At 38.3% G+C, this 13,720-nt stretch overlaps 1 protein-coding gene across 1 annotated transcript; it reads left to right on the top strand.

Moving 5' to 3' along the window:
- The first annotated feature begins 208 nt into the window (after positions 1–208).
- LOC104472337 (cadherin-12-like) lies at positions 209–6,436 on the top strand. The gene is made up of 2 exons (XM_010087965.1): positions 209–451; positions 5,290–6,436. The coding sequence occupies exons 1-2, from the start codon at positions 319–321 to the stop codon at positions 5,787–5,789; spliced, it is 633 nt and encodes a 210-aa protein (XP_010086267.1). The 5' UTR covers positions 209–318; the 3' UTR covers positions 5,790–6,436.
- The last annotated feature ends 7,284 nt before the right edge of the window (positions 6,437–13,720 follow it).

The following is a 13,720-nucleotide window of genomic DNA, read 5'->3' as shown; positions in this document are numbered from 1 at the left end:
GTGCTCTGAAGAAAAACATAGCTGTGCCAGTCAGAATGCAATACTTTCTGTAATGATAAAACAAGGCAATTACACAAAGCATGTCTTTCACTGAGTTTCAAAAATGGATGAGCTGCCTGTTACTAAAGGTGATACAAACTACAATGGTGAATTGAAGTACAGAATAAAAATCCTGTAATGACTGTGTCATGTTTTACAGACAACACAGCTGGGATTGAAACCAGGAGAAATGGTTACAGCAGAAGGCAGCAAGAACTGTACTTTCTTCCAGTAGTAATAGAGGATAGCAGTTACCCTGTCCAGAGCAGCACAAACACAATGACTATCCGTGTTTGCAGATGCGATTCTGATGGTACCATCCTGTCCTGCAATGTGGAAGCAATCTTCTTACCAGTAGGCCTCAGCACAGGAGCGCTGATTGCAATCTTGTTGTGCATTGTTATACTTCTGGGTAAGTTCTCTTGAAACCACGGGAAGTTCATTACTCTAATTATTCACCTGTGAATTAATTTCTGTTGTTATTTGCTTCATCTATTGTTTAACAAAAGACACTGAAAATGTGTGTTTACAAGAACTTTTATGCTTCTGTTTCTAGAAAAGCTTCCCAGAGCGCTGACCATGACTGTGAATCTGCTAACACCTACATATTTCTTGTTGCGTGAAGAGAACCAGCTTTCAGTGCAATCCAAACCATAATTTTTTCTGAAATAATTTTGTTTGAATACTTTTTTTAGAAGAATTAGTATTTTTAGATTATTACTAAGGTAGACAAGTCCTACTGGCAGTAACAGCAGTAAGGACCTAGTAAGGGCCTTTATTTAGTCTTCATGCCAGCTTGAGCAAAAGGAGAATGAAGAAATGAGAGAGGAAAAAATAATTGTAGTGTAGACTGTGACTGGCTAGATCCATGTAGAACTTCACAGGACCATTTTAGTTTCAGGGAGGCATGTATTCCATAAGGTGGAATTGTCATTTGATCTACATTATATTTAAATATTGCCTTATTTACAGGATGCCCAAAGCAGTCAATACTCATGTGCATCCTACTTATAATATAGCCTGAATGTGAACTGATAATAAAATAAACCCAACTTTGTAGCTTACACAGGCACAATGTGAGCTGCAGAAGGCTGACTGGTTCTTAGAGATCCTAGCCTATGTCTCATCTTGATGCTAGTGGGCTTCCTAGGTCTCATGCTACTCCTTATGTAGATCTAATGCATAGGCAAAAATAGCTACAGACACAGAATATAACATATGGATACCTCTTTGCATTTGGATAATATAGTTATTTACCACTTCAGTAAATTACTACAGGCTCAGGGTTACATAAATAGCTTCTGAGTAGCAGTGGGTAAAAGTCAGAATTTCTGTTTTGTGTAAAAATTTTATGGTGTGAGAAAAATGTTTCAAATCAGAATGAGAATGGCAAACCATCATACTTGCCATGGAATAGGAATTAATAACAAATACACTCATTATGGAGAATTTAAAGAAAAACAAAAACCTTAGGTCAGTTTTTCAGAAGCAAGAAGAATGCTGTCTCCTTTACCACAATTCATGGGGAGTAATTTTTTACTTTTGGGTGTTTCCTGGGTAAAAGCAACCAGGGGTGACTTTCAGCATCAAATAAATTCCATTATGAAAAAAAGTTTTAACTTATTTTCATGTGAAGAGATAAGTCAATTAGAGCTCTGTCTTAAGGCAGGACTCCCAGGATATCTAACGTCTCTGTTACAGAGCAAAGTGCCCAGAAACCCTAAACATAGCAAAGCCTTTCAAGTTGCCACCTTTGTGTCCAGTAATCTGGAAAGTGTGAGCTATACAGCAGAGAGCTTGGTGCTTTTCGTGCAGGGATCATTTACAATGGCAGAACATCTGGGGAAGCAGGAATACCTGAGTCTGAATTTCCCCCAAATTTGCTAGGTGATCACGAGGGCCTTCAACAGAACTATGTTTATATTTCCCTAATGGTTAGTTGAAACAAATACAATTTTTGCTTAAAAATCCCAGTGTAATTATGTCAAAGAACTTACCAGCTCTGCTGCTGATTGATGCTCTTGGCATATATAAAACTAATGAAGATATTTTAATTCCCGCTTTGCACAGAACACCAGACTGAATTACGGAGATGATGTTTGGAAAAGAGGTTTTGGTCCTTTAATAACTCCCTCTATTCCAATCAGCCTGGCAATATTACCCAGAAAAACTAATGTATAAATAATGAGATATCCAGTGCTGTGTGTAACCTAAGTGAAAGGCATTTATCTTATATCCAGACTTTCTCCTTACTATTCCATTGATCAATTTAAAAACTGCTTTTGGATTTTCATTTCTTGCCGTGAACCTGGTCTGACACAGAGTCATTAAAATTGTAGATGAAGTCATTCTTGTTGAACTCATTTCTACACAGAAGACAGTCAACCTATTACCAGAATCAGGAGTTATTTTAGGCCACACAAGCCTGATCGTGAATTTATAATCATTGCAACTCCTCTATTTGTTACAGCACTACTTCAACAACAGCACTTAGAATACCATCATTTCTACCAAAGGCAGTTAGGGAATTAAAAGTAACAAAAAGGCAAATCTACTACAAGCAGATTTTGCATTCAATTAAATATATCTCCGAAGAAAAAACTATTGAAAAAAAACCCACCATGTGATTGCCAATGAGTTGCCATTTGGAATAAAACCGGTTTGTAACATTTTATATTATACAGAATCACAAAATCACAGTTGGAAGGCACCTCTGAAGATCATCTAGTCCAACCTCCCTGCTGACAGCAGGATTGGTAAGAGCAGGTTGCTCAGTGTCCAGTTGGGTTTTGAGTATCTCCAAGGATGGATACACCAGAGTTTCTCTGGGCAACATGGTCCAATGCTTGACCACTCCAACAGTAAAGGGGTTTTTTACATTTTAGTGGAATTTCCTGCATTTCAGTTTGTACCCATTGCCTCTTGTCCTGTCAGTGGCACCACTTAGAAAAACCTAGCTCCATCTTCTTTACATCCATCCATCCATCCATCAGGTATTTATACACATTGATAAGATCACCCTGAGACTTCTCCAGGCTGAACAGTCCCAGCTCTCTCAGCCTCTTCTCGTATGACAGATGTTCCAATCCCTTAATCATTGTTGTGGCTTCATACTGGACTCATGCCAGGAAGTCTATGTCTGTTTTGTACTCAGGAGCCCAGAACTGGACCCGGAACTCCAAATGTGTCTGACCATGACATGTCTGACCTCCTCTGAACAAAGAGGAATGCACACCTCCTTAGACCTGCTGACAGTGCTTTTCCTAATGCAGCCCCAAATGTTGTTGGCTTTCTTTGACACAAGGGCACATTGCTGGCTCATGGTGAACTTGTTGTCCACCAAGACCCTAGATCCTTCTCTATCAAGCTGCTTTCTGCCCAGTCAGTCAACCACAACAGTATGTGGTTATTCCTCTCCACATGTGGGACTTGGCATTTCCCATTGTTGAACATTGTTGAATGGGGTTCCTGTTGGCGCATTCTCCCAGCCTGGTGATATCCCTCTGAATGGTGTCACAACACCTGTTTTGTATCACCCGTAGGCTTGCTGAAGGTCCACGCAATCTCATGATCCAAGTCATTTATGAAGATGTTAAACAGAACTGGTCACCACTAGTGACTGGCCTCCATCTGCTCTTTGGGCTGTGGATCACAACCCTTACACTCTCTCAGTTTGGCCAGCTTTGCAATCCACCTCACTGTCTGCTTGTCTAGTCCACACTTTCTCAATTTTTCTGGTAAGGTTTTTATGGGAGACAGCATCCAAAGCTTTGTTGAAGTTGGGATAAAAATAATGTGCTTTTCTCCCTTCATCCACCAGCCACCTCATTGTAGAAGGCTATCAGGTGAGCTAAGCACAATTTCACTTTTGTCAATCCATGCTGACTACTCCTAATCCCCTTCCTGTTCTTGATAGGTTTGAAAATTGTTGTCAGAATTATTTTCTCCATCACTTTCCTCAGGATCAAGGTGAGGCTGACTGGCCTGTAGATCCTTAGCTTGTTTTTCTTGCCTTTCTTGAAGATAGGAGTGACACTTGCTCCAGTCCTCAGAAACTTCTCCCAGTCCCCACAACCTTTCAAAAATTATCACAAGTGGCCTCGCAATGACATCAGTCATCTCCCTCACCACTCATGTGCATCCCATCAGGTCCCATGTCCTTATGTGTGTTCAGTTTGTTTAAGTGTTCCGTAACCTGATCCTCTTCCACCAAGGATAAATCTTTCTTATTCCAGACTTTCCCTCTGGTCTCAGGGACCTGGGATTCCTGAAGGACAACCTTACCGATAAAGATAGAGGCAAAGAAGCCATTGAGTAGGTTGGCCTTTGCTGTGTCCTGTGTCAACAGTTCTCTTACAGCACTCAGCAGTGGGCCCACATTTTCACTACTTCTTCTTTTGCTGCTGTAGTACTTGTGCAAGCCCTTCTTGTTGCCATTCATGTCCTCCATGAGATTCAGTGCCAGGCGGGCTTTAACTTTCCTAACTGCATCCCTGCATGTTCAGACAGTCACTGTATATTCCTCCTGGCTTACCTGTCTCTGTTTTCACCTCTTATATGCTTCTTTTTTTATCTCAGAGCTTAGTCAGGAGCTCCTTATTCATCCATGCAGGCCTCCTGCTGCCTTTGCTTGATTTCCTGCTCATCGGAATGGACCACTGTTGAGCTTGGAGGTGACACTTAAAAATCAACCAGCTCTCTTGGACCCCTTTTCTCTCAAGAACCAAATCACATGGGATTTTTCAAACCAGATCCCTGAAGAGGCCAAAGTGTGCTGTATAAAAAGCTGAAGTAGGATTATTTTTTCTCCATTTCAAAGATTGCAAATTATTTTTTTTCTCTTTAGTACCATGGGATTTTTTCCCCTGCAATGTGGAAATTTGGGTATATTTCTCTTTTCTGATATAGAAGACATTTAAAAAAACCTCAAACATCTCTCTGTCTCTCTGAACTAAAAAGCTGAAGTCCTGTCCAATTCTATTTGTTTGCAAAGTAGGCCAGTAGGAAAGTTATTTGTTACTTCCTTCAGCAGCACAGCAAGCACTAAGGAGTTAGATTCATACATCAAACAGCAAATAACTTTTCAATGGCTAGAGCACTGCTATATTTAAAAGAATAGTAGGAGCATATCTTCTAAGGAAAAAAATCCCTTTGATTGCTTGCAACTTTCAAAGGAAGATATAATGACATATCATCAGAGTACCAAATTATTTCTCTGCATGTCTTAACTTCAGTTTTCTCTCTTTACAGTCATTGTTGTACTGTATGTAGCACTACGGAGGCAGAAGAAAAAAGACACTCTGATGACCTCTAAAGAAGACATCAGAGATAATGTTATCCATTACGATGATGAAGGAGGTGGAGAAGAGGACACCCAGGCTTTCGACATAGGTGCCCTGAGAAATCCCAAAGTGATTGAAGATAACAAAATACGCAGGGACATAAAACCAGACAACTTACGTTTTCCACGTCAGCGACCACCAGTGGAAGACAACACAGACATAAGAGATTTCATTAATCAGAGGCTGCAGGAAAATGATGTAGATCCAACTGCACCCCCTTATGACTCCTTGGCAACCTATGCTTATGAAGGAAATGGGTCTGTTGCAGAGTCACTCAGCTCTATAGACTCCCTTACTACAGAGGCAGACCAGGATTACGACTATCTGAGTGACTGGGGACCTCGCTTTAAGATCTTGGCAGACATGTTTGGCGAAGAAGAAAGTTATAATCCTGACAAAGTCACTTAAGTACAACTATAACAGTGAAATAAAAAGAAAAGTAAACCAACAACAAATTTAAAAGATAAACCTAAGCTTTATAATAGAACAAGATTCCTTTGATTATGAAAGACAGCGACTGTTTCCAGCAAGTTACTGCATTTATTGTTCTGTCAGGTTTTGTTTGATCTGCGAAGGAAGGATAAATCCTGTAATATACACGGTTTTTTGTTGTTGTTATTTTATCACTCTGGAATTACACTGAGACAAGCTCAGGCCTTCAAGGTACAGTTTACTGACCCAACTTAGAAAGAAGATAGTTTTCTGGCATCATGGTGGAAGAGTGGTAGCTTTTTCGTAATTCCACTAAAGTGCCTATTGAAACTTTTATCATTTAAGTGGCAAAGAGTCTGCTGTGATGGTGTTACAAAACTGAATGATAAATTGGACAAAAACTTTAAGACAAGAAGCAATAGCAACATGCTGACTTCTTTTAGAAAAAAAAATGGAGATGACTTCCTGGAGTATATCTAATGACTACAACTGGGTGGGGGGTGTATGTTGTGTTTGGGAGTTATACTTGGTTTGTAAAGAAGAAAACAGTATGTCAAGACATCATATTTCTTCTTCCAAAATTTCACTGAAAAGTTAAATTTAAAATGCTATTGCTCACTCTGAAGTTGTAAAGCCCGAATTAAAAAGGAAAAGATCTTAGCATACATCAATTAACATTTAAAACGTTCATGAAAATATCACATTTTTCCAAAATAATAAAAAGATGAAAGCAGATATTCCTTTATGCGGGGGAAATTTCCCTTGGTTCTCCCTCTTCTTTTAAAATGAGACTACTATTAGAACTTAAAACTGAGAGGGTTTTTTAAGAGTATTATTGTTTTTTTAGTACCAAGACATCTTTTTCCCTTGTAAGTGTCACTGAAGAAGTATATGTAAAGAACTCCACATCACTTTTCTTTGCAATTAGATTGTTACTCTGTAGATACTATAGACATACATATTATAGAGTTATTTTTCAGCTGACGATCTGCTGCTTTTCAGCATATAAGTGTATTTCACTGTCAGACCCACAACGAACATTTTAGAAAGCCTTTTGATGATGGAAACCTTATTAATTTTGTTCTTGACAAAGTACTAACAGAGGCAGAATAAAAATATAAAACAGCATGTTTGTCCACACTTTATGTGCATACCCATGTATAAATATAGCTGTGCAGTAACAGAAGTACAGATAGGCACAAGGCATTATGCCATGGAAGATCTCCTGTGACTTTTTCTGATGATCTAAGGCATAGTCATTTTGTAAGACAATGGTTTATGGCCCCTGAAGTGCATATATCCTTACATTCTCCTAAAAATCTCTGCAGTCCTATACAATCTGCTTGAACTCTACTCATGACTAATGGCACTGGCAAGGTCAACCCAAGTCTTTCATGAATCAGAAGTCTTTTATTCACCTCAGCTCTACAGCTTACTTTTTGTACCACTGAAAAACTAATAACTATCAGACAGAGTTAGCTCACAAGTTTGGTATTAACATACACAAAGTTCCCATTACTCTCTTGGGGAAATGTAAAGGTATTTCAAAATTGTGTAAATTAAAGGTGTAGAGTTTAAATAAGTTCAGTACAACTGGACAGGGCTGCACTGAAAACACCATTGGCATAGCTACTACCAGCAGGGTGCTGAGGAAGAGACACAGCATATGGTAACAAGAAATGTTTGCGGTTCTGTTTTCATTATCAGCAAAGGTATCCCACATTCCCTGAAAGACAAGCTAAACCAACAAATGCTCTTCTCTCACAGGACAGCGAAGCAGATGGAGTGGTGGGACCCATTTACCAGCTTAGCAATTTTTGTTTGGAAGGTGGTGTTTTTAATTTTCACACATCTTGACAGAGTAGCAAAGGCAACTTGATGCTGCAGAGTGGACCTAAAACAGAGCTCTGGAAAAAAAAAAAAATTGCTACTAGTTGCAACACAGGTTTGATTCTTACAAAATTCACACTTGTGGAGGTACTTAGCAATGCTTCTTCATGTAGCATATGCACAGCAATGCTTCCTACCCTGCTGCCACAGCTAAAATAAGCATCTGACACTGCTCAATGACAGATGTGCAACCCTGTATCTGAACTCTGCTCTTAGTAACTGTATTGGTCCTTTACATGTATTTCACTAGTAAAGTCAGCGTAAGTGAGAGCAGTGTTTGCTTTTTGACATCATATGGCATGCTCGCTCCTGGGAAAGCTGTATTTGTAGCAGATACTGGGTGAACGTTAGGTCTCTTGAATAGGTTGGCGTTTGTTCTAGGCAGGACAGTCTGTATGGGAGCCTGACTTCCAAAATGGGTAGACAGAAAATGTGGTCTTAAACATGCTGCTACAACCAAACCATATTTGAGAGTGAGTTGTTGTATGTTAAATTAATACCAAAATGAATATCAAATGCATATTTTTGACATTTAAGAGGTTTGTAACTGAGATGTTTCTATCACATAATTAATAAACCTCCAGGAAGATTTAAAAAAAAATGGTATGTAATTACTCATGCATTTGTCCTATAAAATCATAATTAAAATCTTTTAAGACTTTTTTTAAAGAGTAATCAAAAATTCTTAACTTCACAGGGGTAATTTTTTTGTGAACAGCTCTATAGAACTAAGGAAAATAATTGCTTTTCTTTGGTATATAACCTGGGATCCAGGAATTTGTGTTTAATTCCATGTTCTCTCACTCTCTTTCTAAAAGATGCTTTTCAGATTTTTAACACCTTATCTTTTAAAAGATAATTGGACAAATACGAAATTTACAAGGTTTAAAATATGTCAAGACATCTCAGATGACATGACGTCAATGGGATTAAGGAACCTCATCATATTTGTAAATTGTATCAGATAACTATTTCAGTTTTTAAGCACTATATCTTCAAAAAATCTGTACAAACCCTTTCACAATCAAGATGTTAAAGTGGTAGTCTGTCTTTCCCTTGATTGTGGAAAGAGCCATAAACCTCAAATTCTATCAATCACGGTGACAGGAAGATAATGCTTAAAAGGCACAGAAGGGGTCAAATTGAGAGAAATACCTTTGTTTAAATTTCCAAATGTAAGATACAGGTGCACAAACATCTAGCATCATCTTAAATGTCCCAACAGTGACCCCTCTGCAAATCACAAGATATTCTGTAAAATGCCTTTCAGCACCCTGTTGTGCTGAAATAAAAGTCTATATGTAAAGCATTCAGCTAAGAAGGGAAGTATCTAAGGAAATATAGCTTATAAGATTACACAGTAAACATACAGAACTGAAGACAAATTTATAACAGAACATTTGAAAGGAATTTCAGGGAAGAAGGAAAGAGTTTTCCCTGCCCTCCCAAGAAAGCTGAAAATTTCTCTGTGACATCAGAACATAAAAGATTGCTAATATTTGGCTTTAAGAATGCTACCACACAAATCTGAGAATGCTGTTATTCTTGAAATGCAGATTTGCAACATTGTCAGTGAGTCAAATAGCAAGAATTTAGAAAACAATGACAGTAGATGATGTCTCTTGCACAAATATATGTTTGAATATTTTATACTTTCACAAATTTTACTTATTTTATAAATTTGCTCTAAATACTGCTGTTCAAAATAAAGTCACAGTTACTAAGGATTTGCTGTAGGTTACGGAAGCAGAGTTCATCATGAAGCAAAGAGCAATCAATGACTCAACAGATTACTGACAATATTATTCTAGAGGCTACCTTGAAAATATTCTTGCCTTAACAATAAGGTGTCCATATCCACCTAAACACAAATGATCCTTCATACTAGGAAAAATGTGGTTCTGCAGATGCTATATTCATTTTAGTTTTACCTGCATTATTGTTATGAAGGAGTTAAGGAGTTGTTAAGTCTATGTTGTTATGAAATAACAAATCTCTTTTAAATGAATACAGGAAGAAAATACAATAATCTACTGGGTTACAGGCATTTCTTATGGCATTAGTGACTGGATTTTACTAGCTGAGATTTGGGGTTGTAAATTCTTTGCAGTTATTTTATTAGTTTTATTATTATCATAGACATTCAAATCCTGTGTGTATAGAAATATTTTTGAGCTTTACAAACCTTTGTGTAAACAAATAATGAAATAACCCTTAAGAATAACCCTACTAAGGTAACATTTAAGTGTGAATGAAAATCAAAGTTTATGTTACACCCCTTCACAACCTTCTCCTAATGGCAAATCTATAATAACCTGATTCCTTTTCTCTTCTTATTTAAAAGAAGAACAAGATAAGTTGTCAGAACACGGGCAACAGTTGCTATTTTGAGCAAAACTAAGATAAGTTACTGTTCTGCGTTTTTTTTTTTTTAATGTTCTGTTTATTTAATTATAAACTTCCTGTATTTAACTTTAGTTTGCAACTAGAATCTCCAGATATTTTTTTTCTGTACTACTTGCAATGCTGTGGTCCCAGTCAAAATACTTCTCAGGGCTCACGGGGATCTTATCAACATGTATAAATACCTGATGGATGGATGTAAAGAGGATGGAACCAGGTTTTTCTAAGTGGTGACCAGTGACAGGACAAGAGGCAATGGGTACAAATTGAAATGCAAGAAATTCCATTAAATCATAAGAAAAAAAGTTTCTTTACTGTCAGAATGGTCAAGCATTGGATCATGTTGTCCAGAGAAGTTGTGGTGTATCCATCCTTGGAGATATTCAAAACCCAACTGGATTTGTCCCTGAACAATCTGCTCTTACCGACCCTGCCGTCAGCAGGGAGGTTGGAATAGATCGTCTCCAGAGGTGCCTTCCAGTCTCAGCTATTCTGTTAATTTCTGCTAAAACCATCCTGTGTACTTAGGCTCCTAAACTCTAGTAAACTCAATGGCCTTAGGAATCTAACTACATATGCATAGTAACTATGACTTGTTTTGGAAAGATAGGACAGGTAGGAGTGGAGGAATAGGATCTATAAAGTTACTAGCAATGTGGATAGACTGGAGAGGGATACGTTATTTATTGTTACTTCCAGTACAAGAAGTAAGGGGCATCACACGAAACTAGCATGAGTCAGGATGAAAATTAGAAAAAAAAAAAAAAAAAAAGAGGTGGTTCTTCACACCATGAGTAGCTGAGATAGCCATGGAGATTCAGAGTTTACATAGGCTGAAAAAGAGGCTGGACAAATTAATGAAAAACTAACAATTTGTGGGCTGCTTAACACAGAGGAATCACATCTGGCTCAGGGAGTCCCTGAATAGTGCTTGATTAGCATCTGGGGGAGTCACATAACCTGGTCTGTTCCTGCATGTTTTGTGGGGATAATAGTTTATACCAGTGATGGAAGAGGTTACTACGCCACTTTGACCAATCTATCTTATTTTCTTATTATGATTAAATTGTAAATTTAATTGATCCTCAAATCATTATTCCCTCAGTTCTGTTTTTCCAGATTGCATAGATAAAGCAGTTTTCTTTTTTATTACGTATCACATGCATATATACATGTATATTTTAAGATTTTCCTCAGATTTTAACTATTGTAATTTCCATAGTTCCTTCAATTCTGCACACTTGTATACAGTACTTAAGCACTTTTGTCTTTAGCATAGACACTAACACTGATGGCTGTCAGTGATGACACAGTTTGGATTAGTTTATATTTTAAAAAATTATTTCACTACTGCGCAAGGATGACAACCTCTAAAATATGTTATCTTTTGCATGCGTTTCACCTTGTTAGCTGTCCTGGTTACTTCACTGTGTCCTGAGAACACATGAAGAAAGTGAACGGGGGAATGTAGGGACTGTCTGGCTGGACAAGTGGCCAGTGTTAGTCCAGTATTCAGGAGTGCAGCCTACTGCTCTCCTGCTATGTGTTGTAATATTAGAGGTGAATTTCTTGTTCTCACTTGTTGAATATTGTGCATTTACTAGTCAAATGCATGCTTTTCTACTATATGTCTCTGTCAGAAAGGATAATTCAAGAAGCATAAATTAATCCCCTTATTTCTCTGAAGCTATCAAGGTGTATGGGGAAGAAATTGAATCATATTAGGAGAGATTGAAAATAAATATGCCTTAACAGAATGTCTTATATTATTTGATCACATGTCTACAGTAAATTGTTACATTTTTAATTTTGTCCTTAGTGTTCATTTTCTCTCTGTAGTCAGTGAAGTCAGGGCAATACATTTGATATTATTCAGAATGCTCCAGTTGCCTTCAACCCCTGCTGCTTTAGCCTCTTCAGGTTACTTTGAAGTTTGATCTTTTATCCCTCTGTGCGTTCATTACTCTTCCAGCTGCATATCTGATTACAGCTGAATTTTCATGGGAGAATCATCTGACCAAAAAATACATGGCACAGCAGTACAGGTGCAGAATTGTTTGGGTTTAGGTAAGATGCTTCAGAATGAACAAACATCAATTTAATGTTCTGCAAACTAACATCAGCAGAAATCAGACTATGAACTTAATAAGGAAAAAACTAATCACAATATCAAAACTTTTAGTATGTTTTCTCCCATTCTTCTACAGTGTGTAATTCACATGCCTGCTTTCTGTGGGGGGAAGGATATCTAAAGAGGAGGAGGTAAAGGACTCTGGAATTGTTATGTGCTCTTTTTCTGCTATTTGTACTTACCATTCCTTTGTATATATAAATAACAATCTAACATTTTTTAGCTCAGTTTTATTTCTTAACCTTAAATTATGAAAAATATGTTATATGAAACTAAGGGAGATTTGGCAATGACAAATAAAATACATACAACTCTTTCAAATGCCGTACATTAAGTACTCTTACAATTCTTAAAAAGACAAATTTGAGGACAGAAATGCAGTTTATCTTTTTTCAGGTTTGTTGAATTTAGTTCACCAATGAATTATTATTGTTCTTAGTAATGCTGTTCAACAATTGGTAAGTGCTTTATTTTACTTTCTGGGACTAATTTTTATAATTGCAATTGTAGTGACTTAAATTATTTCAGATCACATACTTAAGTCGCTGAGCTTGGTCCAGATGATGTGACTGAAGGTACCTAATATCATATGTGGTCAAGAGAGTATGGTAATTAAACTCAAAAAGTGCGTTAATGAAACTATCTGCTGACCAGATACAGATACTGAGCACAGGGATTTGTCTGAATTGTTTCCTATCTGGAAGATAGTGCCCTGCAGCCCAAACTGACAGAGGTGTTTGAGTTCTGTCATGATGGGTATGGAGAGGAGAAAGGCCTGCCAGGGCTCAGATTTTTTGAAACAGCATATTGATTTGACAACGCATCTAGGTAATAGCTTTAGAAAACTGTTGTCATGAGCAGAGTGAAACCCCCGTTTCAAACACTAAACAGCAGAGGAAACTTAAGTACATGGGAAAAGCTAAATGGGACAATTCTTCCCATTGAAATGGTCTGTAAAGGACTGTAGAGCAGAATGGCCTCCCTAGAAATAGCACACCACTTCTGATCTGTGATTCAGAGACCATTTATGTGTTTGCACTAAAGCATTGCAGGATTAAATGAAACAGCATAACATGAAATGGGGAAAACGCAGGGAGTGCCAGAGCCTGCTGCTGCCAGGGGAGGGTGGTGAACATTCCACTTGCGTGAGATGCAAGACGGTGGAAGATCTGCTCACCATGGTGGCCGAGCTGAAAGAGGAGGTGGAGAGACTGAGGGCCATCAGGGACTGTGAGTGGGAGATTGACTGGTGGAGCAACTCTGTGGCATGCCAGAGGGAAGGGCACCAGAGAGATACCCCGCAACTGGGGGCGGACCCCCTGCCCTGTCGTGCGAGGAGGGGGGTTTGACGGACGGGGAGGGTTGGGAGAGGGTCCCTGCTCGGCGTCATGGGCAAACCCTGCCTCTGCCTGCCCCATGTCCCCAGGTCCCCCTGAGCAATAGGTTTACAGCGTTGGTCATTGATAGTGAGGTCACTGGGGAG

This window comes from Pterocles gutturalis, unplaced genomic scaffold (assembly GCF_000699245.1).
Source record: "Pterocles gutturalis isolate BGI_N339 unplaced genomic scaffold, ASM69924v1 scaffold41681, whole genome shotgun sequence".
Taxonomy (NCBI): domain Eukaryota; kingdom Metazoa; phylum Chordata; class Aves; order Pterocliformes; family Pteroclidae; genus Pterocles; species Pterocles gutturalis.
This window is presented reverse-complemented; position numbering and strand designations above follow the sequence as displayed.